The following is a 26,996-nucleotide window of genomic DNA, read 5'->3' as shown; positions in this document are numbered from 1 at the left end:
GGGATCTATCCAAGAAGAACATATAACAATTGTAAATATCTATGCCCCCAACATAGGAGCACCTCAATACATAAGGCAGATGCTAACAGCCATAAAAGGGGACATTGACAGTAACACAATAATAGTAGAAGACTTTAACACCCCACTTACATCAATGGACAGATCATGCAAACAGAAAATAAATAAGGACACACAAGCTTTAAATGACACATTAGACCAGCTCGACTTAATTGATGTTTATAGGACATTCCATCCCAAAACTACAGACTACACTTTCTTCTCAAGTGCACATGGAACATTCTCCAGGATAGATCACATCTTGGGTCACAAATCAAGCCTGGGTAAATTCAAAAAAAATTGAAATCGTATCAAGCATTTTCTCTGAGCACAATGCTGTGAGACTAGATATCAATTACTTGAAAAAAAAGTGTAAAAAATGCAAACACATGGAGACTAAACAATACACTGTTAAACAACGAAGCAATCACTGAAGAAATCAAAGAGGAAATCAAAAAATAGCTAGAAACAAATGACAATGAAAACACAACAACCCAAAACCTATGGGATGCAGCAGAAGCAGTTCTAAGAGGAAAGTTTATAGCAATACAGTCCTACCTCAAGAAACAAGAAAAATATCAAATAAACAACCTAACCTTATAGCTAAAACAATTAGAGAAAGAACAAACACCAAAGTGAGCAGAAGGAAAGAAATAAAGATCAGACCAGAAATAAATGAAGAAAAAATGGAGGAAACAATAGCAAATATCAATAAAACTAAAAGCTGGTTCTTTGAGAAGATAAAGAAAATTGATAAACCATTAACCAGACTCATCAGGAAAAAAAGGGAGAAGATGCAAATCAACAGAATTAGAAATGAAAAAGGAGAAGTAACAACGGACACCTCAGAAATACAAAAGATCATGAGAGACTACTATAAGCAACTATATGCCAATAAATTGGATAACCTGGAAGAAATGGATAGATTCTTAGAAAAGAACAATCTTCCAAGACTGAACCAGGAAGAAATAGAAACTATGAACAGACCAGTCACAAGTACGGAAATTGAGACTGTGATTAAAAATCTCCCAACAAACAAAAGCCCAGAACCAGATGGCTTCACAGGCGAATTCTGTCAAACATTTAGAGAAGAGCTAACACCTATCCTTCTCAGACTCTTCCAAAATATTGCAGAAGGAGGAACACTCCCAAACTCATTCTACAAGGCTACCATCACCCTGATACCAAAACCAGGCAAAGATGTCACAAAGAAAGAAAATTACAGGCCGATATCACTGATGAATATAGATGCAAAAATCCTCAACAAAATACTAGCTAACAGACTCCAACAGCACATTAAAAAGGTCACACACCATGATGAAGTGGGGTTTATCCCTGGAATGAAAGGATTCTTTGGTATACACAAATCAATCAGTGTGATACCGCATATCAACAAATTGGAGGGTAAAAACCATATGATAATCTCAATAGATGCAGAAAAAGCTTTTGACAAAATTCAACATCCATTTATGATAAAAACTCTCCAGAAAATGGGCATAGATTGAAGTTACCTCAACATGATAAAAGCCATATATGAGAAACCAACAGCCAACATTGTTCTAAATGGTGAAAAACAAAGCATTCCCTCTAAGAACAGGAACAAGACAAGGGTGCCCACTCTCACCATTATTATTCAACATAGTTTTGGAAGTGTTAGCGACAGCATTCAGAGAAGAAAAAGAAAGAAAAGGGATCCAGATTGGTAAAGGAAAAGTAAAATTGTCCTTCTTTGCAGATGACATGATACTATACATAGAAAACCCTAAAGATTCTACCAGAAAACTGCTAGCACTAATTGACAAATTTAGTAAAGTAGCAGTATAAATTATTAATGCACAGAAATCTCTTGCATTCCTATACACTAACAACGAAAAAGCAGAAAGAGAAATTAAGGAAACTCTTCCATTTACCATTGCAACAAAATGAATAAAATACCTAGGAATAAACCTGCCTAAGGAGGCAAAAGACCTGTAGGCAGAAAACTATAAGACACTGATGAAAGAAATTAAAGACGATACAAACAGATGGAGTGTGGAACATACCATGTTCTTGGATTAGAAGAATCAATATTGTGAAAATGACTATCTTACCCAAAGCAATTTACAGATTCAATGCAATCCCTATCAAATTACCAGTGGCATTTTTCACAGAACTAGAGCAAGAAATTTTACTATTTGTATGGAAACGCGAAAGACCCTGAATAGCCAAAGCAATCTTGAGAAGGAAAGACGGAGCTGGAGGAATCAGGCTTCCTGACTTCAAACTATACTACAAGGCCACAGTGATCAAGACAGTATGGTACTGGCACAAAAATAGAAAGGAAGGTCAATGGAATAGAATAGAGAACCCAGAGGTAAACCCACACACATATGGGCACCTTATCTTTGAAAAAGGAGCCAAGACTATGCAATGGAAAAAAAGACAGCCTCTTCAGTAAGTGATGCTGGGAAAATTGGACAGCTGCATGTAAAAGAATGAAATTAGAACACTTCCTAAAACCATATACAAAAATAAACTCAAAGTGGATTAAAGATCTGAATGTAAGGCCAGACACTAAAACTGCTTGAGGAAAACACAGGCAGAACACTCTATGACATAAATCAAAGCAAGATCCTTTTTGACCCACCTCCTAGAATCATGGAAATAAAATCAAGAATAAACAAATGGGACCTAATGAAACTTAAAAGCTTTTGCACAGCGAAAGAAACCATAAACAAGACTAGAAGACAACCCTCTGAATGGGAGAAAATACTTGCCAATGAAGCAACGGACAAAGGATTAACCTCCAAAATATACAAGCAGCTCATGCAGCTTAATACCAAAAAAGCAAATAACCCAATCCACAAATGGGTGGAAGACCTAAATAGACATTTCTCCAAAGAAGACCTGCAGATGGCTAACAAACACATGAAGAGATGCTCAGCATCACTACTCATTAGAGAAATGCAAGTCAAAGCCACAATGAAGTATCACCTCACTCTGGTCAGAATAGCCATCATGAAAAAATCTAGAAACAATAAAAGCTGAAGAGGGTGTAGAGAAAAGGGAACCGTCTTGCACTGTTGGTGGGAATGTAAGCTGGTACAGCCACTGTGGAAAACAGTTTGGAGGTTCCTTAAAAAGCTATAAATGGAACTACCATATGACCCAGTAATCCCACTACTGGGCCTGTACCCAGAGCAAACCATAATCCAAAAAGAAACATGTACCATAATGTTCATTGCAGCACTATTTACAATAGCCAGGATGTGGAAGCAACCTAAATGCCCATCAACAGATGAATGGATAAAGAAGATGTGGCATATATATACAATGGAATATTACTCAGCTATAGAAAGGAATGAGATGGAGCTATATGTAATGAGGTGGATAGACCTAGAGTCTGTCATACAGAGTGAAGTAAGTCAGAAAGAGAGAGACAAATATTGTATGCTATCTCATATATGTGGAATCTAAAAATGGTACTGATGAACTCAGTGACAAGAATAAGGATGCAGATGCAGAGAATGGACTGGAGATCTTGAGGTTTGGGGGGGCGGGGGGTGAAGGGGAAGCTGTGACGAAGTGAGAGAGTAGCATAGACATATATATACTACCAACTGTAAAATAGCCAGTGGGAAGTTGCTGTATAACAAAGGGAGTCCAGCTCGAGGATGGATGATGCCTTGGAGGACTGGGACGGGGAGGGTGGGGGGGAGTTGAGGGAGGGAAGGGATACGGGGATGTGTGTATAAATACAGATGATTGACCTTGGTGTACCTCAAAAACTAGTACAAGAGTGTAAAGCAATTATATTCCAATAAAAAAAAAGAAAAAGAAAAGATGTGGCACATACATACAATGGACTATTACTCAGCCATAAAAGAGTGAAATTGAACTCTGTGTAATGAGGTGGATAGAGCTAGAGACTGTCATACAGAGCAAAGTAAGCCAGAAAGAGAAAAACAAATACCGCATGCTAACTCATATATGTGGAGTCTGAAGAAATGGTACTGATGAACCCAGTGACAGGGGAAGAGTGGAGATGCAGACGTAAAGAATGGACTTGAGAACACAGGGCTAGGGTGGGCGGTGGGAGGCGAAGGGGAAGTAGGGATGAAGTGCGAAAGTAGCATAGACCTAGATACACTACCAAATGTAAAATAGATAGCTAGTGGGAAGTTGCTGTATAACAAAGGGGTATCAACTTGATGATGGGTGATGCCTTAGAGGGCCAGGACAGGGAGGGTGGGGGGGAGTCGTGGGAGGGAGGGGATATGGGGATATATGTATAAATACAGCTGATTTACTTTGGTGTACCTCAAAGACTGGTACAAGAGTGTAAAGCAATTATATTCCAATAAAGAGCTTAAAAAATAAATAAAATGATTTTTTTTCTGCTAAGACAGTATGACTTATTTTTAATTATAGGAGGTAAATATATGGTAACATGTTTTTTTAGAAATAAGTAAACCAGAATATGTATATTTAAATGAGCAAGGGTTGTTGGAAGATTGAATTAACCTATATAAAAAATTACTTAGAATAATTTCTAGCATATAGGAGGTATGCCCTAAATGTTGGCTATCATTGTGATTATAATATGGCAGTGCAGTGGTAACTGTCTTTACTTGGTTCAGTAATATTGGAAGTAATCTGCTGGACACTCTGTGTGTTATGCAAGTCAGTGAGCCTGAAACTGATTCTGTCTTCAAACCTTCACACAAGGAACGTTTATAGTGGTAATCTAGAGTCGAGATAGGCCTCTGAACATTCAGTTTGAGGATTGTTTTCTTATCACCTCTGATCAAGTCAGTGGCTTATTAGAATTATCCTAATTTGATGAATTGCTACTTCTGGTTCTTGGATGTCAGCTTCATATCAGTGAAAGTCATGGTTGCATGATTTCCTGACCGTTTTATTTTTAAGTGAAAGATACCTAACATTAAGTTAGAATGTGAGGTGGCAAGGTTCTGTGATTCTAGTAGTAGTAGGGATATCCTTTCTCAGAAAAAAAGTTAAAGTATTCAAGATGGTGTATTCTTCCTTTAAAGACAGTTATAGATAGAATTCAAATTATTTCTTATTATTTAGGTTCAGTTTAGAGCATATTTATTGTTTAACAACTGTTCTCAATTTCTGTAGAGATTAGAATTTTAAATTGTGCTAAAGGAAAATATGTTATAAAAATCCATAGGATAACCAAGTCTATTATAAATATGAGGGGATGTTTATCCTAAGCCTTTGTAAATTAATTTCATATAAATTCTCTTATATGTTGTTGTCTTAACCTTTTCTTATCTGTTCTGTTTTCTGACTCTTTAAAATAATACTTTTATTAAATCCTTTTTTTCTAGACCTTCCCATTTTATGTACTAGGACATTAAAGTACCTGACTAATACCAAGGACAAATTGAATAGAGATAGAATCTAGAAATTAAAATATAATTTTTCCACTTAATGTTTTAGTCTTCCAGGTCGTTCTAGCAGCAGAGCACAGTCTCCAGAATTAAATTAGCTTCTTCCTTCCCAGAGGCATAGAAAGAGGCAGAGGAATACGAGTCTTGTTATGTAGAACTTACTGAAAAAAAAAAACCAGCTAATGCATGATAGGATTATTATTAACAGTACTGTATCACTAATTTATATCTCTTGATATTTTGTTTCTGTTACTAATAACTGGCACTTATTTTAGGAATATTCTGCCCCTTCCCCAACCTCCCCACTTTTAGAGTCAAAATAATATTAGCATTTTTGACTCTTTAAACTTAGCATTTCCCACATTTATTTGACCTCAGTCTGTTTTTATGGGGAGCATTTCACAGGGTGTGTTTCATAGAAACTTAGAAATACTGCCTAGTGAAAAATGTTAAGTGATAAATATTTAGTAATGGCTGCCACTTCCTTTAATAATATTAAACTGCTCTTTTAAAGTCTTTTTTAAGCCCGAAACACACACACATACACACATACACACGAACACTAATGTTTAATGTAGAAAAATTAGAAAATACAGTGAACCACAATACCTCTTGGTAATCACATCCCTTATGTAGTCCTCTCTCGTATTAAATCTAGGCTGGAGAAAGTGATTCTGGGCCAGTTCTATTCTAAATCTTAAGAAAGCCTGGCAGCTTCCTCTGTGCCCTTTGGAGCCCTGAGTCCAGCATAAAGAGTCAGGTTACCCTGATGTAGGGAGACTTGTGGTGAGAGAAAGGCCCTTAGGCCACCTCGTTTTGCTCCGTTTTCTCTCTCTAGTGCCTAGTTCAGAGCCTGGCAAATAGTATTTGTAGAATGAGTAAATGAATGAATGAGTTAATGTGTGGATAATAGGGCTGCCACTTGACTTTGTCTCATCATGGCCTGCTCAAGTCATCCATTTCCTAGTTGATACGATATTACTAGACAGATGAAATGAAAATGGCTTGTTTTGTTGGTGAGAAATTTGGTAGTGGTGATATTTTTAATATTTTGGGAAATTAATTTTCATTTGAAAATTGAACCACAATTATACTGGAGAAGAAACAGATTTTTTTTCCTTTTTTTTTTTATGGTAAACGGTGTTTTTTAAAAGCCAATGATACCCATTATGCCTGTCTCCTTTACAGTGGTATACTATGGGAAAATTTGGATTTTATTTCAGTTTCTTGGTTATGTCTTAAACTAATGATGGTAATTTTTAGTACTAAACTTGTCATACATTATATGTTGTATGTGCATGTATTTACCCTCTCAAACTTTCAATCCTCTATATAAGAATACGACTAAGTTTTTATTTTAATATAATTAACATTTTATTTTATAGGTCCATTCAGAAGCTTGGTGAATTAAATATTGGAATGGATAGCCTTGGTAATGAGGTACCAGTGCTCAACCAGCAGTGTAATGGGAACAAAGGCAATGGGTCTAATAATTCTTCTGTAACTAGTTTTTCTACACCACCTCAAGACTCTAGTCAAAGATTAACACATGATGCTTCAAATATTCACACAAGCACGCCTCGTAATCCTGGATCAGTGAATCACATACCTTTTCTTGAGGAATCACCTTGTGGAAGCCAAATGTAAGTGCTTTACTCTGTAAGACCTGAAGTGTTATCTTCATACTAATAAATAGAATCTTAGAAAGTTGAACTTCTCTTTGGAGCCTTACAAATGAAAGTTTTACAGTTCATTACCTACCAATTTTTTTTTCTAATCTACCTTCATTTATATGTATTCTCTTCTACTAACTTGTGAGTCTCTTAATAGTCTTTATTCTCCTAGTTTTCTTTTTCCTTTCTTACCACCACCAAGACAATTCTGTTTTTTTCTAAGCCATCTTACTCAGAGATCATTCACTTTTAGGCTTTATCTTCTCCCCAGCTTTTTCATCTTACTGTCATTAGTAAACAAGTGTTAATTTATTCAGTGGGAATAGTTGAGCATTTTCTTCATCTATTATAACATTAAACACCTTTGAGAGTGGTTCATATTTTTAAATGCATAACTCGCTTTTGGCATTTGGATGTTTATAGGAATTACATTAGCTTTATACATTTAGTATCAAAAACTCTAGTTTTGTACTTAAGAACATAAGTTTATCTAATATTTGCTTCTTTGTTACTAATGATGGTAATCAAGTGTTCTTCCTATAACTCTTGTGTACCCTCCAAACTAGAGCTCAAATTTTGAAATCGGTTTTTATTTTTATCAAAGTAATATATGTACATGGTTTAAAAGGAAAAATAGCGCTTCAAGACTTAAAACAGAATCCCCTGTCTTACCTATCTTTTTCTATGACTTCTAATTCCAGTAGACTGCCATTTCCAATCTAGCTGGCTGTTTCTTTTGCTATGCACCTCCGCATTTCTGAATAATATGCTTCTATTGCTGTTTTTATTATCCCTTGATTCCCTGCCAATTAGATTTAGCTGCTGTGCTCCTACCCACAACATTAATTTTGTCTACACCTTCTTCAAATAAACATCAATTTTTGTGTAAATTGGTATTCAGTGTTAACATTACTGTGGCCTTGTAAATGTTACTTACAACTGAGTCATATAATATGAATATATTTCCTTTTCACAAAACTTTTTGTTTTTCATGGGGGCAGTAATTGCCTCATTTTTGGTGTGCATGTGTATGTGTATACATGCTTAGTGTTTTTTTAGTACATATCACTAAACTATCTGCAGATGCTGTGACAGAACTGTAAAATCATAAAACTCCTCATTACAGTAAAAAGTATCAGGTAGTTTCTCTTTCCATTTATTTTTCTCCCCTGGGATACACTCTTCCAGGATCACTTCTGGTTCACTTTATATTCATTGCTTCTAAGTCATTTTATTCAGGCCTAGAGAGTCTGGGACTTTCCTTCACCATTCTTTTGGGAGTTTCCTTTGCCTCTTCCCTGCATTGGATCCCCTGTTTTCAAGATCTCTTGTAGTTTGCTGAAAAGGGGTACATCAGAGGAGAAGTTTCCAAGACCTTTCATGACTAAATATTTCACATTTGACTTGTTAGTATAGCTGAGTATAGAATTTTAGAATGGAAATCATTCCTCTGAGTTTCAAAGTCATTACTACATGCTCATGTTCATAATGAAAAGTCTGATACCATTGTGACCTGATTCTTTATATGAGGACTGCTGCTTTTTCCACTGTGGGATTTTTTAGGACTTTGTCTTCCCTGATGTTCTGAAACTTCATGATGATATACATCAGAATAGGTCTGTTTTACTTCATTTTGGTGGATACTTCATGTGCTCTTTTAAGCTAGAAACTTAAGTTCTAGAATATTGAAAACATTTATATAGCAATTTTCTTACCTCCGTTTTCTATTAATTTTTTCTGATATTTTTCTTTTTCTTTTATTTTCTTTTTCTTTTTTTTTTTTAATATTTATTTATTTGGCTGCATCGGGTCTTTGTTGTGGTGTGTGGGTTCCATAGTTGTGGCACATGGGCTTAGTTGCCCCATGGCAAGTGGGATTTTTTTTTTTATTCCTTATTTTATTTTTGGCTGCGTTGGGTCTTTGTTGCTGCTTGCGGGCTTTTTCTCTAGTTGTGGCAAGCAGGGGCTACTCTTCTTTGTAGTGCACATGTGTTTCTCATTGCGGTGGCTTTTCTTGTGGAGCACAGGCTCCAGGCATGCAGGCTTCAATAATTGCAGTGCATGGGCTCAGTAGTTGTGGCGTGGGCTTTGTTGCTCCGCGGCATGTGGAATCTTCCTGGCCCAGGACTGGAACCCGTGTTCCCTGCATTGGCAGGCAGATTCTTAACCACTGTGCCGCCAGGGAAGCCTGATATTTTTATTTTCTAAGCTCTCTCTTATTCTAATTTCCTTAATTTTCTAATAGATACTTTTCTTGTTTCCTGAATTCATTATTTATTCTTATATTTCTAAGGATTTTAATTATATTTTTGTAGCTTTTGTTTCCTTGTCTTCCTTATTCAAAATTCCTTTTTTGGTTTGTTTTAGTCGCCATTTTTTTTTGTTGTTTGTTTGTTTTTGTTTTTTGGCTACACGGCACAGCTTGCAGGATCTCAGTTTCCCAACCAAGGTTGGAACCCATGCCCCCTGCAGTAGAAGCATGGAGTCCTAACCACTGGACCACCAGGAAAGTCCCTAGTCTCTGTTTTTTTTTAAGGAGGCTTTCTTCAAGCATTTGACTATTTGTAAGGAGCAAGGCATTTTTTTTAAAAAGTTGATTGGAAGGAAGGGCCACATGTATGGATACATCTGTTTACCTGTTGGACTCACAAAGAAAAGTGATTAAATGGAAACATTGTTTATTGTGGGACCTGAACTGTCCAGTTTCTGTAAGTCTTTTCTCTTGGGCCAGATAATTTTTCTAAGGAGAGCAATCTAGGTTCCTGCCTAGGTTAGGATTTAAGCACAGCAACCAGGATTCCGGAACTAAGCAGGGAAAAGGTAGTTGACATCTCAGTATAAAATTTGTGAACTTTGACTTAATCTCATTTTTAGAATGGCTTCTCCTTCCTTCCTTACAACTAACTATGCTTTGTATTATGGAGTCTAGAGCCTCTTGACAGATGGCTCCAGAGAGTAACTATGACTGGGGTCAGTGGGGGTCATTTGCCAACAAAATAAATATTAGAGGTTGAAAGGATAAATTAGTTTCTGTTTTGATAGTCACAGTAAACTGTACTTGGTCTTCTATTCACATAGCTCATCAGAACATTCAGTCATTAAGCCACCTCTTGGAGATTCTTCCGGCAGTCTATCAAGATCAAGAGGGGAAGAGGTAATACTTTGGGGAAGGAGGGTTCATTATTGTTATATTTACTTGCAAATTTTGTCAAGGAATTCTCAATTGAAACAAAGAATGATCTTTAGGAATAGTCCTTATTGTTAATGCTGGTAGTTATCTCAAGCAGTTGAGCTTTCACTGAGTGAAGTAAAGGGGTTGCCTGAGAAATCGCATTTTGAGAGTTTTCATATTAATGGTCCAGTGGTGATATTGGCGCATGAATTGGGGCTGTGACACTACTCTCTGAACCCTGTGGTTAAATAGTTAAGGTATTATTATATCTTTACTCTTTTGGACTTCTCATCAACGCATTTATTTTTTGCTTTGGAACCAGATATCCTTCCCTGACTAGTACACACCTTCACTCTATCTTATTTTCTCTAGTTCAGGTTTTAACCCCGTAAATAATTATTATTTCAGGTGCTTATGGGGCCAAACAGGTAACATAAATGAATAAAAGTGACTATTTTTTGATAAGTACACAGGAATATTTGTCCCTTGCACAAAGATATATGCTGGCCTAGCATTTCCAGTTCTTTTGATTTTCAAGAAAAGCTAGAAAGTTAGATTTTTATGTGAAATCTATTTTTTAAATGGCAAGAAATTAAAAAAAATTACATAGGCTGGAGAAGAGCATGTGAAGTTAATTGTAGCTTTGCCACTTCTGCTGTAAAACAACCCTTAGTAATTATTATTAATATGCTATTTGGCCGTTTAATCAGTGAGTCATTTCCCTTCATTTTTCGCTTATCCACCTCTGCTATTCATTTGGTAAATAGTCACCTTTCTTGTATATGGATTAATGGAAAATGTAGTGTATCTAGTCAAATAAATTGATATGAATAATACAAGAATTCAATTCAGTTACGTAAGGCAATGTGTAATATATCAGGTTTACCTCTTACTCCTCCGTGAAGATGTAATGCTGAATACATAGAAGTCTAGGTAGGAAGATGGATAATCTCTTCATTGATATAATCACTGTGGGTTCTAAAGCTCTCAGCACACAACCAGAGCTGAAGTGATTTGCCTTTGGAAAGTATGAATGTCAAGTACATACGCAAAGACAGAATTTGGTTGGGTCTGTGCAGCACACCCAGCCTGGAGGGCTCTGTTTCAGGTCCAGGGTCCAGTCCTGGTCAGGGTAGCAGGGTGGTTTCAATAGTAGGAGTCACCAGAGTTTTTATACAGAGCTGTTTCCACCTGCCTTCCTCAGAAGAGGGCTGAGGTCGGACAGGTTGACAGTTTAAAATAGAAATAAGGCTGAAATTAAATGTTCTGATTAAAATCATTTTTACAGTTTTAAAAGGGTATTTTACTATTTGAGTTTGAAATATTAAAGTATTCATTGCTGGAGATAATGGCAAACTTTTTTTTTTTACCCTAAAATGTTTAATAGTGTTTTAAATTTTCTGCTTTTAGAAACATGAACAATGTTCTGTTGTAAGAACTGTGCATGTGGGCTATTATTTTCCTTGATAGTTAAAGAGAGCTTACTATGGGAATGCATTATCTTATATTTTGTCATAGTAAGCAAAGAAAAACTTGAATGTCTATGAGCTATCTGAACTTCGTTCAGCATTGAGTAGCAAAAAATAGAAATATTGGGCTTATTTTGGATTTGCCATTCAAAAGAATGTATGAGTGTAGATAATGAACGTTAAAGTGATGAAGTGAATAATACAGTTCATATGAATTTAAAATGAGGTGAAGATGAATTCTTTCAGATTCATTTTTTAATAGAGTGACTTTCATATTTATTCTTTCCATAGGAGGACAAGTCAAAAAAGCAGTTTGTTTGTATTAATACCCTAGAAGATACACAAGCTGTTAGAGCAGTAGCTTTTCATCCAAGTGGTGGTCTATATGCTGTCGGTTCAAATTCAAAAACTCTGAGAGTATGTGCCTATCCAGAAGTAATTGATCCAAGGTAAGGGTGGGTGATTTGTGGTGCCATTCTTGCTTTAGTTTTTAATTTAGCTATATGGTCCCTTTTTTAAGAATTGCCATTCAGTAATGTTTAATTTTTATTTGTTTTCCTTTTATTATGCTTTTACATTTTTGTTTTAAATACTTAGGAAATATACATAAGAATCATTGATTAACTTTATAAGTTGCTTTTCATTAAATGTTTTTGATTAGACCATTAGCCACTCGATAGTCTAGTTTTGTTTATTTCCATGGTATTTGTTAATTTTTTAAAAAATCTGCGAGGTCCTTCTATTCTAGTTAAATTACATAAAGACAAAGTAATGCTAGTTATAGACTTGGAGAGAATTTAATGTCTTATACTAATAGCTTCAAAGAAGTATTAGGTTGAACTATGTGAAATTGCTAATATTTGAGTATTTTGACCTATAAAGATACAATTTTCACTTGGCCAACCTAACTGTGATTTTACTCTCTTGTTTTAACAGATTATGGAATTTGAAAATAAGGGATCTATCCCTTAAAGGCGTATGTCACAAAAAACCAGGCACATGACCTTATGTATTAGGTGTACAACTAATTCTTTAAAATTACTGAGAAAGCAGCTATCTTAGTATCTATAATCTCACAGGAAACCAAATTTGAACTTTTTTTGTCAATTTATTTAAGGCTTTTACTATCAAATATCAAAATAAATAGGGATTATAAAGATCATGAACCAAATATGGTAGATTTTGTGGTTATGTTGCAGGAAGGGGGACCCCTTCCAGGGCCTGAGAGTGGGCTCTTGTCTAACACTCAGAAATGAATTGTCCAGGGAGACACATGTGCTGACAAAGCAAGAGATTTTATTGGGAAGGGGCACCCGGGTGGAGAGCAGGAGGGTAGGGTAAGGGAGCCCAGGAGGACTGCTCTGCCAAGTGGCTCGCAGTCTTGGGTTTTATGGTGATAGGATTAGTTTCTGGGTTGTCTCTGGCCAGTCATTCTGACTCAGGGTTCTTTCTGGTGGCACACACAACCGTTCAGCCAAGATGGATTCCAGCGAGGAAGATTCTGGGAGGTTGGTAGGACATGTGGACTGGTGTCCCTTCTCTCCTTTTGACCTTTCCCGTATTCTTCTGGTTGGTGGTGGCTTGTTAGTTCTGTGTGCCTTACCAGGATCTCCTGTCGTAAAATAACTCATGAAAATTGTTAGTCTTTGCTTGGCCAGCGTGGGTGGTTTCTGTCAGTGTTTCCCCTAACAGAAATGGCCGCAAATGGAATAATTGTCATACCAGTAGACAAAAACACTCAAACAAAACAAGCTGCACATCTTTAAAATTTTAAATATAAAAAGCAGTACATGTCATAATATGTTTTGGAAGTTTTTTACAACCCTTAAGCCGTTTTTTATTATAACCCCAGTTTGGAGAACAGAGGGGTGAGATTCTTTATGTATTTGCATTTTTTGGTATATCTCTGTATCTGAGACTAGAAATTTAGGCTTTTGGACTGCAGTAGCATTTAAAGGTTGGGAAAGGGAACAGGGATCATGTTAGATGATAGTAATATAATTTATTGGTGCTCATTGTTAGTTAAGTAGGATTGTATGAGAGAGAATAGGCAGAATTCCAGATCAGGGAGTGGAAAAGAGCAACAATTATGGAGGCAGAGTCAAAGACTGTGTATTTAGGGTTAATCTGATCTTAAATTGACTTTCCTTTTTTTTATTTCTCATGCTGGCACAGATGTTTCATAGACTCCTCTTGAAGAAACTGATTTTTATGAAAATAAATTCATTTATTTAACAAATGTGTTTTGAGCTCCTTCTGTGTGCTAGGCTTTGGGGGTAGTTGTGAGTAAAACAAACATATTCATTGACCTTTGGAACTTCTGTTTTAGTGGAGAAGATGGACATTATGCAGATGGACACACTCATAAGTGTAATTATACATTGTGGTAGGTGCTATGAAGAGAAAGTACAAGGTGCTATCATGGAGTAAAATGGGGAAATGAGGGAACAGGGGAGTCAGAGTAGGACCTCTTTGAAGAAGAGGCGTTTGAGGGTGAGTAGAACCTAGCTATGTGCAGAGAAGGGAGAAGATAGTAATTGGAGGGAACATGAAGTGAGAAAGAGCTTGGCTCTCTAAGGAACCAAAACAAGTTCAGATTGGCTGGAGTATTGTGAGCTGGAGGGTGATGAGGCTACAGAGATAGATGTGAACTGAATTATGCAGAGCTTTGTATCCATTTAGGGTTTTATGGTGAGTGCAGTGGAAAGCTGCTGGAAGTTTTCAGCAGAACAGCATTGTGATCTAAACTCTGGTTCAGATGGCAGTAAGATTAGATGCTGGAGAAAGGTAGGAGGCTGTTGTCAATGGCTGGTGTGATGGCAGTGGAGATGGAGCAAAATGGATGGAGGTAAATTCCATTTAAAGAAAGAATTAGTTGGCCCTGACAATGAACTGGATGTGCAGCTGAAAAGAGAATCTTTTGATCTTTTCATTTTCTCTATCACTATTAAGCACTTTGTAAGTGTTGAAGATTTATCAATATTCTTTCTTGTTCTTTAAAAATTTCTTATGAGAACTTTAAGCATACACAGAAGTAGAGATTAGTATACTGAAATGCAGTAATTGTCAAGATTTTTGTCATATTTGCTTCATTCTTTTTGTTTACTAAAGTATTTTAAGGTAAATCCTAGATACATCATTTCACTCTTTAGGATGAATCTCCAAAAACATGTATATTTTCTTACATAGACTTGATGTTATCACTATAGCTAATAAAATCTTTAGTATCTTAGTATTAGTCTGTTTTAAAGTACAGATAAGATGCTACTACTCCACTAAACTGTTAGACTCCCATTAAAGGACAAGCTCTCGAGGAGCATGGCATTTAGGACCTTCCCCAGCTGTGCTTGCAGCTCCTCACCCATCATGTCTGTCCAACTCAGCCTCTGGAATGCCCCAGGCGTCACCTCTCCAGCCCCACAGACTTTTTTCCCATGCTGCATGCTGGGCTGGTCTCCCTATTATATTTTATCTTCACTGAAGCAGTTCTCCTGCCTTCATCTTTTTCTGTAATAATTCTCCCTGTCCTTTAAGGCCTAGTACCTTGTGCTGGACTGTAACATTTATACTTGCTTTACTGTATGTTGGTAGTCATGAAACATCTGCCGCTGCCAGATATTAAACTCAGGACAGAGCTCTTGCTGCTTTTATTTTTTCTCTATCCTTTGCCTTCCCCTAACCTGAGGCACATTGCTCATATTATATGTTTAATAAATGTTTATTGAACTTTTTGCATTTGGAAGCATTATTAGCTCTTTTTAAAATTCTTTTGGGTTTCTGAATTAAAATCCATGAAAAATATGTGAAATGAAGACTTAAAAAAAAGACCTTATGTGGTGTGAAATAAGACTTTAGATTAATATAATAATGGTTAATAATTTTACTTTTGGATTTTAAATATGCTTTAAATTTATTTCGTCTGAGATTTTGAAAATTGTTGTTAACATGCTGTCTGATGCTTTTTTTTTCTCCCTCCATCAAGAACAACCATAATACAGAACTTCACGTTCATTGACCTCAGTAAGCAAGAAATTGAAATATCTTTTTGCGATTTCTCTTTCTAGTGCACGTGACATCCCTAAGCAGCCGGTGGTACGTTTTAAAAGGAATAAACATCACAAAGGATCCATTTACTGTGTGGCCTGGAGTCCTTGTGGACAGTTATTAGCGACAGGGTCAAATGACAAATACGTCAAAGTGCTGCCCTTCAATGCAGAGACTTGTAATGCAACAGGTAGGGGCCGAGTATGTAAGCTGTAGCTTGCCTGTGTGTTCTTTATGTTTCCCCATGTGTGTCTCTAATACAGCTCTGTATTGTTTTTAGTAAAATCTAAGAATACACCATTAAGAATTTTTTTACATTCTACTTGCTTGCATTCATGAGGCATTATTCTTTTTTAGTCAGTTCTTATAAGGTAGTATATAATCCTCAGAAAATTATTGTCATTAGAAAAACAACTTTTAAATAACTTTCAGAATTGTATTAGTGAATATTTTCCAGAGTATCTGCTTTTTCTTTCATTTTCTTTGGGATAAAAGCCAAGAAGGTAACTCTGCATATAGCTTTGTTTTAGTGACGATGATAACTAAGTTGGTATTTTGATTTCTTTAAGTTTTTTACTCAGTAAAGTGAAATCGATTATTATATCAATTCCAAAATGAAAATATAAATCATACCATTCTACCGTTCTACTACTCTTGGTCAGTTTGGAGGCAGTCTGGCAATCTCAAATTATCACAGTAAGTTGAGCAGCGTCTTTTTTTAAAATTCTTATTGCTGTTTCAGGACCAGATCTGGAATTTAGTATGCATGATGGGACAATTAGAGACTTGGCATTTATGGAAGGCCCAGAGAGTGGCGGAGCTATTTTGATAAGTGCTGGAGCAGGGGATTGTAACATTTATACAACCGATTGTCAAAGAGGACAGGGCCTCCATGCTCTGAGTGGACATACCGGTATGTGATATCAGTCTCAGATGCTACTCTTCTTTTTGTTTATCCTGTGCTTTTCCCCGCTATACATTTTCATTAATGGGGGTATATTGCATCAAAAGGGATTTCTTTAGGACAGGAATTTTTATTTCAAAAATCTAAATTGAGAACTTTGGGTAACAACACAGTAATGATAGCTAACATTTTCCTGTGTGCTAAATCCTTTACTTATATACATAATTCTTTAATTTAATCCTCACAACAACCTTATAAAGCCGGAAGTTCTGTCTCCATCTTATACATGAAAAAAGCAAGACTTGAAAGAGCAAAATGGCTTGCCCATTATCTTACTGCTAAACATGGCAGAACAGAGGTATCGCCCCAGGTCTGTCCCTTCCAAAGCTGGGGATCTAATCCCACAATGCTGTGCTTCCTCTTTGGAAAATTTGCCCTAAAAACAAATGATAATATGTTTTTCAGTACTAATTATGATGTCCTGAAATATTTGATTCACCAAAAAAGGTTAAGTTTATACAGTATGGTTTTGATGTGCATTTTGCTGAATTTAATTTTTTGAAAATTGCCAATATATTTGATATATGTGGGAAATCTTTACCACACAGTTTATTTGATTAACTAGATTAAACATGCTCAACAATAAGGAGTATTAGCTTTGAATGTGTTAACAGAAAAATACTGTTCCACAGTAAATAACTGATTACAAGTATATGATCTTTTTTAGGGCATATTTTAGCACTTTATACTTGGAGTGGCTGGATGATTGCGTCTGGTTCCCAAGATAAGACTGTTAGGTTCTGGGATCTTCGAGTACCAAGCTGTGTTCGTGTTGTTGGTACAACATTCCATGGAACTGGTAAGTTTTTCTGGAATTTAAATAAATTTATATGAGAAAGAAACTTTATAAATTGCACTTACCTTCTTTCTTCTCCCCTGCAAAACATGTTAAAAAAATAGGAACAATATAAACTAAATACTTGGTATTTTATTGATTACCTTAAATTCTTACAAAATGCTTTCATCTGTTACTTTATTTGTAAAAATAATATTCAGCTAAGGAGACCAAGACCTGGGGAGATTAAGTATCATGCCCCAGTTATTCTGTTAGCAGGGTCATTTTAGAACTCAGACCTTCTAAAAAAACATTTTTTTAATTGCATGCACATGGCAAAAATTGAAATTGAACTAAAGGGTGTAAACAATTTTCTTCCCACTTCTGTTTCTTGGTGTCTTTCCGTAAGGGACCAGTTTCTTATTTATTCTTCTAGAAATATTCTGTAAGTAAATAACCAAAAAGTTTGTATATATCATACTCTCCCTTCTCCTTTAAACACATGTATACACAGACATAAATGGTAGCATATGACGTGTGCCTCGCTTTTTTTAACTTAACATGGATTGCTCCATGTAAACTGAGGCTACTGCTCTTTGTGTTATAGCACCTTTTAAATGCTGGTATCTAAGAGTCACACAGTATTCTGCCATTGTCTTTATTTTAAAGTGCTTTTTCTGCCTTTGTAGTTTTTAATAGCAATTCTTTGGTACTATTCCAAGTGAAAAGGGCTGTCCTGTATTCTTAACTTTTTAATTTTCTTTGTAATGTTTTATCTATTCTCTCAACTTTCATGGATCTTTTTTCTATACTTTGAATCGAACCAGATTATTTTCTTCCACTTGTCATCTCATAATCAGGTCCTTCTCATGTTTGGTCTTAGCTTTACTAGCACCTTGCCAGAAAGGTCTTCTTTGCCTTAATTGGGACCTTACCTTTATTTTCTATCTTTGAACTCATTTATTTCCTTTATATCTCTTATCACTATTTAAAATTATATATTTGTGTGTTTATTGCTGGGATAATAGATTTTAAGCTTCACAAAGGCAGCAGTAATATCTGTTTTATTTCTCAGAGTAGATTTAGCACCTACCATAGTGCCTGGCCCAAGTGACCTAATAACTTTGTTGAATAAATGAACCTAGATTTCTGTTGGCACCAAAACCTTTGCATGTTTAAAGCTAAACTCATTATATTCCCCCTGGAAATCTGCTCTTCTTCCCACTTTCTCTGTTTTTGATACCGGCTCCTTTATTTCCTTGTGTACCTAGATTTGAAATCTGGGGCTCATTTTTCACTTCTTTTTTTTGCCCCCATCCAGGCAGTTCATTGCCCAAGACTACTGATTCTTTATTCAATTTTTTCCTGAAGTCTGTCTACGTGTCATCATTCAGGCCCTTATTCTCTCATTCTATCTTGTCTTCCAGTGATTTCCCTTCTGTAGTCTGTCCATTTTAATTATCAAATTAGATACACATTTTCACATAGATTAATTAATCTTCCCAGAGCACTCCTTGGATCATGTAAGTCTCTTGCTTAGAAACCTGCAGTGATGTTGCGCTGTGTATAGGAACAAGCTCACACTCTTTGGCTTTCAAGATGCTTGATGGTCTGGCCCTAATCTGCCTTTAGGTCTCAGCTACAGGCTACCTTTTATGCTAACTTGTTAAAGCAAGTAACTCCAGCCAAACTAAGCTACCTATCCTTAAATGTTTTTATTTGTTTCCTTTAAACATTTTCTCATGTAATTCCTCCTGATAGACTCTTCTTTTCTCTATCAAAAATTCAAGCAAAGATTATTTCTAATTACATATGTGTGTAATACATATAAACACATACTCTCTTATTTATACTGTTTACTGCTCTTCAAGATCTAACTTACGTCCCTTTTTTCTGTGAAATCTTCCCAGGCCACTTGGTCTAGAGTAGTGTTCTTAAACCTTATTTTCGTTATTGCTTTCTCTAAGGAGAAAAACAAAATTTTTTCCTAACGAGAAATTAAATACTAAGGCATGAGATTTTGGTTTGGTAGGGTTGAGATTTGAAGGTCTACAAACCGTTGTGAATATTTAGGATTTTTTTGTCCCCTGAGAACCGTTTTGCACCCCCTTGGAGGCATTATTGCATGGCCTAGAGTAAAGGGTCCAACCTGTGGACTCAGAGCTTATTTTTTTTTCAGTTCCTATTGGCAGTTAATCATGTGTTGCTTCGAGATATTTCCTGCACTGTCCTAAAACATATTTTGTTATTTAATCTTTTGTTCCCCCAACTAGACTCTGAGCTGGGTATTGGAGAATTTCTGGACACTTACCCAGCAGTGAAAACACTGCATTAGGAAAAGTGGCTCATCTATTGCACTATAGGTAATGCTGCTCCAGGGGGTTCTCCCAAAGGACCAAAAAAAAAAAAGGAGCTTTTTTGTTTCTCATAGAATCTTGCTTCATATATCTTCTAAAAAAGGATGCAAGTATTTATTGGTTGACTGTTTGGATTTTTCCCTAATTGGACAGTATTGATAACCTACATTAAATCTTTAGTGTATGGTTCAGTGAACATAATTAGCTGTTGCAGTTTAGCTATATTGATTTTTGCATATCAAAACTTCCATTCTTCCTGCTATACAGGCAGTGCGGTGGCATCTGTAGCTGTAGATCCCAGTGGCCGTCTCTTAGCCACAGGACAGGAAGATTCCAGCTGCATGTTATATGACATAAGAGGAGGAAGAATGGTACAAAGTTACCACCCTCATTCCAGTGATGTTCGCTCTGTTCGATTCTCTCCTGGAGCTCACTACTTGCTAACAGGATCCTACGATATGAAAATAAAGGTGACAGACCTACAAGGTGATGGAAATTGACCTCTTTTTTTTTTTTTTAGTCTTTCCTATTCTATTTGGGATCTTTCTTTTATGTTAAACTAGGGTGATTCACTATACAACATCTTCAACTTTTAGTTTTATAGTTTTTACTGGGCAAATTACTTGGTGATGTATTGAGGTAAATTGTAATAAATTATTAAATTGAGTGAATAGTCTTATTTTTATTGTTGAATAGGTTTTACAATATTTAAAAGAATCAACATTTTTCATACTGAATCATTTTGAGTTCAGTGATGGTAGATGTTAAAATATACATTTATGTATCAATACTCCTGTTTGGTCCTACTTTAAAATACTTAGTGTATAATCTATATAATTATATCTTCAGTATCTAGTTTTGTTTTTAAACATTCATTAAGCAAATATTTATTGTGTACCAACTAGGGACAGACAGAGAGATGAGTAAGACAGGTAACTTTCTTCCTGATGGAGTTTACATTTTAGAGTTCAATATAAAGCAGACCAGCTCGATGATTGGTGATGACCTAGAGGGGTGGGATAGTGAGGATGGGTGGGAGACTTAGGAGGGAGGGGATATAGGGATATATGTATAAATACAGCTGATTCACTTTATTGTACAGCAGAAACTGGCACAACAGTGTAAAGCAATTATACTCCAATACAGATGTGAAAAAAAAAAAAGCAAGCCAGTAAACAGTGTAATTTTAGGTATTGGCAAATGCTATTAAAACATTAGCAAAATGGAAGAGAGTAACAGGGTAGCTAGGGGAAGACTATGCTAGACAGGCTAGAGTGGCTCTCACCAGGGAAGTGCCATTTGCACAGAGACCTGATAAGGAGAACAAGCCGTACCAGGACCCTAGGAACGGACCATAGCAAGGTGCTGAGGCAGGAATGATTTGGCTTTCTCATGACACTGCAAGAACTCAATATAGCTGGAACTTAGTGAACCAAGGGAGAGAGAGGCGGGAGAATAAATCAAAGGCAGGGTTTTGTAGGTATTTTAAAAAGCATAATAGGAGTCCTTTGAAAGATTTAAAACAGGGAGTGATATGGTCTGAAAATTTAAAAAATTATTTTGAGTTATGGGGAGAGTGGATTATAAGTATAAATATCTGTGAGGAGGCAGTTTGACCAGTTCAGGTGGGAGATGATGGTGACTTGGACTAGGGCTGTAGAGGTGGAGGTAGTAGTAAGAAGTGACTGAATTAGGGATGTATTTTAATTTGTTTTGATTAAATTTGGTGAGTGAGGGAAGAAGGAATCAGTGCTGATTCCTAGGTTTTTGGCATGAGCAAGCAGATGGTACCATTAATTGAGATGAGGAAGACAGGTAGGGAGAGGAACAGGTTTATGCAAGAAAATCAGGAGATTGTTTTAAACAAGTTAAACTTAAGATGACTGTCAGGGCAATCAAGCAAGATGTCAAATAGCTATTTGTATATTGGTCTGGAGCTCAGGTGAGAAGTCAAGGTTGGAGATGAAATGTGCATGAATCATAAATATTTATATATAAATGGCTGTGGTACTAGGTACATGGTACTAGGTGAAATTTCGTAAGAGGTAAGGTATAAAGGGAACAAGAAATTTGAAGGCTGACTGCTGGAATTCAACAAACTTTAGTTCAGGAAGAAGGGACAAACATCAGAGGAGACTGAGGTGTAGCAGCGCTGAAGTAGGAGGTATCAAGGGGAGAGAGTTTCAAGGAGAGAGGGGCAGCTGTGTCATGTTGCTGTGTATATGTTATCAGATACTGCTTGCATAATTAGGTCTTCAGTAATTTAAACTGTTTAAACTTTTAAGTGTACTGTACTAATGTGTTAAGCTTTTATATACTGTAATGCCTTAAAGTAATAGGAAGTTTGTGAAATCTATACATGTTTTGTATCATAAATCTCTTTTCTTTAATTTAGGAGACCTCACTAAACAGCTTCCTATCATGGTGGTGGGGGAACACAAGGACAAAGTGATTCAGTGCAGATGGCACACCCAGGATCTTTCCTTCCTGTCGTCCTCTGCAGACAGAACTGTAACCCTCTGGACTTACAACGGATAGAGTACAGCCAATGTCAATCTATGCAGTGAAAGCACAGACTTAAGACTACTGAGCTGTGAAGATTACAAGTTTGAAGAACATGGACTGAGCTGGAAAGTAGTTTAGCACGAGGAGGCCCCTTATTACCATGTGTCCCTGTGGTAGGAGCTGTTGGGTGGTGTTATTCTGCAGTGCTTTCAGTCTTCCATGTGGGCTTGTGCTGCTGTGACCTGCTGTATGTAGTCTTGTTGCCAAAGTCTGCAGAAGAACTCTTATGTTGTCAGTGTGCACTCTAAGTCAAGGTGGACGATGTGTTTACGGTTTAGTATTAAATGCATTCCTTGGTCTTTGCCTAAATAACAGTTTTATATACACATTGAAACTGAACTATACTTTAAGCATATTATTACATGTAATGTAACCAAGTTCTACACAGATTAAACATAGGTATTCAGAAATTACTTTTGCTTTTCTCACAATCCCATGATATTGGATCACTTGTCAGCTCGAAGTCAGGATTTTATATGTCTCTCCAGAATAACATTGCTGTTTTAACTAAAGATCACTTTGGAGTTTAAAAATGGATGGAAAACTGCTTCTTAGTTCATAATGTGGTATAGGCCTTTTCTTTTTTCTTAAACCCAGGGATATAATTATTATTTTGTCACATTATTTTGTTTCAGGCTTAAAAGGTAAATGTGTTTGCTTCAGAAACTTGTTAATTTCAATTTTTTGAATTCAACAAGATACCTCCCTTCTAAACTGTACTGTAGGCAGAGCAGCAGTGTTATGTGATGCAACACTTGATGGTACAGTAAATTTACCGGCTAGCATTTTTCCTCTTACAAAGTAAAAACTTGGCCATAGACTATAGCATGGCTTGAAATGCTATGTCTGCATGATAATTTAAAATGGAAAATTTAAATTTTGCACTCTGAAAGCTTATTTGGATTTTTTTCTTGCACTGTCTTGTGTAATGCAGAATAATGATTTTATTTCTATGGCATTGTAGATTTTAACATTTATGTATCTTTATTTTCATATTGTACAGTAATTTTACTTTAAATTATTATTAAATAGGCTATTTTATTTATTTCAAATGCAGTTGAGTTCTAATAATTATTGAACTGTCTGTGCACTATATGTAGCAAGCATTTTTAATCTATTGTATACAGTGGAAAGGGTATTAGAAGTGTAACTGTGCTATTATTTCAATAAAAACCTCTTGACATCTAAAACTATTCCTGTTCCTCAGTGTCTCTGGTTTTTAGTTTAGAGTGTTGTTTTTTCCAGTTTACTTGGCAGTAGTGTGGTCCAGTGGATGAACCCCACAATCACTTTTAAGTTTCTTTTCAAATTTCTTGTAACTTTTCAATCCTTTGCAACTGTATAACTTTTGTGTCTTCCCTTTTCTTCACTATCTAGAGAACTTTATATCTTGAATATATTGTAAAAGTTGATTAATTAAAGCTGGGCAAAATATATAAATTCTAACAGATTACAAATATGTTGAATCAGGTACTTTAGAAATGAAATCTGATTAGCTTGTGGATATTCAGTAGGACAGTTTTCCTACCTCTCAGGCATGCAGAAGGGAATTCTGCTAAAAACAGGCCACAGTCTCCTTTAGTTTACTTTCATACTTAGTTTTACACATTTTAGATATTATAGCAGGTCATTAGTGTTAATTTAAAACTAGAAAAAAAGGGCAATTTCTTGATGTAGACCAGATCAACTTCATGGTAAAAAGTGTTCATAAAATTATGTATTCTACCTCCATCACTGTCAAGGAGAAAACTTTAAGATCCCCCCATATGTTGGGTATTTTTACTTTGCAGTGCATTAGATATAAGCACTAGCAATTATCTTACTTATTTCAGTAACTATCTGGTCACAAATGTCCTTTTTCCTGTGCCTCTACACTGTCTTCTGCATGGAGGTGAGTAGATTCTTGGAGGTTCATGTGAAGAAGAAAATAAGAGAACTTAAGTATCTATAGTCTCTGAATCCTCAGAGAAGGAGAATGGGGATGGGAGGGGGATGTAGAAGTTCTTGACTTCTCCCTGGTGGAAGCTTCAGAGGTCTGATTCAAATTTCTTTTTTTTTTTTTAATTTAATTTTTAATTTTTTTGGCCACGCTGCACAGCTTTCAGGATCTTAGTTCCCTGACCAAGGATTGAACCCAGGCCATGGCAGTGAAAGTGCCGTGTCCTAACCACTGGACTGCTAGGGAATTCCCCAAATTTCATTTTTAAATGTTTAATTATTTTAAAAAAAATTGTGATAAGCCAGACATAACAGTGAAAAGGCAACCCAAGAAATTAGAGAAAATACTTGCAATCATGTCTGATAAAGGATTAATATCCAGTATATAAAGAACTCCTACAGCTCAACAACCAAAAAAAAAAAAAAATTCTGATGAGAAAATGGGCAAAGCAGGGCCAGGTGGCTTCACAGACGAATTCTATCAAACATTTAGAGAAGAGCTAACCACCTATTCTTCTCAAACTCTTCCAAAATATAGCAGAAGGAGGAACACTCCCAAATTCATTCTACGAAGCCACCATCACCCTGATACCAAAGCCAGAAAAAGATGTCACAAAAAAAGAAAATTACAGGCCAATATCACTGATGAATTTAGATGCAAAAATCCTCAACAAAATACTAGCAAACAGAATCCAACAACACATTAAAAGGATCATACACCATGATCAAGTGGGGTTTATCCCTGGAGTGCAAGGATTCTTCAATATATGCAAGTCAATCAATGTGATACACCATATTAACAAATTGAGGGATAAAAACCATATGATCATTTCAATAGATGCAGAAAAAGCTTTTGACAAAGTTCAACATCCATTTATGATAAAAACTCTCCAGAAAGTGGGCATAGAAGGAAGTTACCTCAACATGATCAAAGCTATATATGACAAACCAACAGCCAACATCATTCTAAATGGTGAAAAACTGAATGCATTACCTCTAAAGACAGGAACAAGACAAGGGTGCCCACTCTCACCACTATTATTCAACATAGATTTGGAAGTTTTAGCCACAGCAATCAGAGAAGAAAATGAAATAGAAGGAATCCAAATTGGAAAAGAAGTAACATTGTCACTCTTTGCAGATGACATGATGTTATACACAGAAAACCCTAAAGATTCTGCCAGAAAACTGCTAGCACTAATCAATGAATTTAGTAAAGTAGCAGGATACAAAATTAATGCACAGAAATCTCTTGCATTCCTATACACTAACAACGAAAGGGCACAAAGAGAAATTAAGGAAACACTCTCATTCACCATTGCAACAAAAAGTATAAAATACCTAGGAATAAACCTGCCTAAGGAGGCAAAAGACCTGTAGGCAGAAAACTAGAAGACACTGACGAAAGAAATCAAAGATGATACAAACAGGTGGAGGGACATACCATGTTCCTGGATTGGAAGAATCAGCATTGTGAAAATGACTATGCTACCCAAAGCAATTTACAGATTCAACGCAATCCCTATCAAATTACCAATGGCATTTTTCACAGCACTAGAACAAAAAATTTTACGATTTGTATGGAAATGCAAAAAACCCTGAATAGCCAAAGCAATCTTGAGAAGGAAAGACAGAGCTGGAGGAATCAGGCTCCCTGACTTCAAACAATACTGCAAGGCCACAGTGATCAAGACAGTATGGTACTGGCACAAAAACAGAAATATAGATCAATGGAACAGAATAGAGAGCCCAGAGATAAGTCCACACACATATGGGCACCTTATCTTCCACAAAGGAGCCAAGAATATACAATGGAAAAAAAGACAGCCTCTTTAATAAATGATGCTGGGAAAATTGGACAGCTACATGTAAAAGAATGAAATTAGAATACTCCTTAACACAATACACAAAAATAAACTCAAAATGGATTTAAAACCTAAATGTAAGACCAGACACTATAAAACTCCTAGAGGAAAACATAGGAAGAATACTCTATGACATAAATCAAAGCAGGATCCCTTTTGACCCATCTTCTAGAATCATGGAAATAAAATCAAGAATAAACAAATGGGACCTAATGAAACTTAAAAGCTTTTGCACAGCTAAAGAAACCATAAACAAGACTAGAAGACAACCCTCAGAATGGGAGAAAATATTTGCCAATGAAGAAATGGACAAAGGATTAATCTCCAAAATATACAAGCAGCTCATGCAGCTTCATACCAAAAAAGCAAATAACCCAATCCACAAATGGGCAGAAGACCTAAATAGACACTTCTCCAAAGAAGACCTGCAGAAGGCTAACAAACACATGAAAATGTGCTCAACATCACTACTCATTAGAGAAATGCAAGTCAAAGCCACAATGAGGTATCACCTCACACCATTCAGAATGGCCATCATCAAAAAAACTAAAAATAATAAAAGCTGGAGAGGGTGTGGAGAAAAGGGAACCGCCCTGCACTGTTGGTGGGAATGTAAATTGGTACAGCCACTATGGAAAACAGTTTGGAGGCTCCTTAAAAAACTAAAAATGGAACTACCATATGACCCAGCAATCCCAATATTGGGCATATACCTTAA

General features: G+C 36.1%; 1 protein-coding gene across 4 annotated transcripts in view; it reads left to right on the top strand.

Moving 5' to 3' along the window:
- WDR47 (WD repeat domain 47) overlaps positions 1–23,660 on the top strand; it is a 72,342-nt gene extending 48,682 nt beyond the window's left edge. For 3 of the 4 annotated variants that reach the window (XM_057723764.1, XM_057723678.1, XM_057723845.1), the window contains 8 exons: positions 6,842–7,099; positions 10,208–10,283; positions 12,062–12,219; positions 15,835–16,004; positions 16,557–16,727; positions 17,446–17,577; positions 20,178–20,396; positions 22,306–23,660. In XM_057723764.1, the coding sequence (XP_057579747.1) occupies positions 6,842–7,099; positions 10,208–10,283; positions 12,062–12,219; positions 15,835–16,004; positions 16,557–16,727; positions 17,446–17,577; positions 20,178–20,396; positions 22,306–22,448 (1,327 nt within the window). In that variant the 3' untranslated portion in view covers positions 22,449–23,660. Of the gene's footprint in view, positions 1–6,841; positions 7,100–10,207; positions 10,284–12,061; positions 12,220–15,834; positions 16,005–16,556; positions 16,728–17,445; positions 17,578–19,826; positions 20,104–20,177; positions 20,397–22,305 lie in introns of those variants that run through there. The other variant, XM_057723926.1, reaches the window with a different exon arrangement.
- The last annotated feature ends 3,336 nt before the right edge of the window (positions 23,661–26,996 follow it).

This window comes from Hippopotamus amphibius, chromosome 1, assembly GCF_030028045.1.
Source record: "Hippopotamus amphibius kiboko isolate mHipAmp2 chromosome 1, mHipAmp2.hap2, whole genome shotgun sequence".
Lineage (NCBI taxonomy): Eukaryota > Metazoa > Chordata > Mammalia > Artiodactyla > Hippopotamidae > Hippopotamus > Hippopotamus amphibius.
The sequence above is the reverse complement of the archived record's forward strand: the minus strand, read 5'-3'. Positions and strand labels throughout refer to the sequence as shown.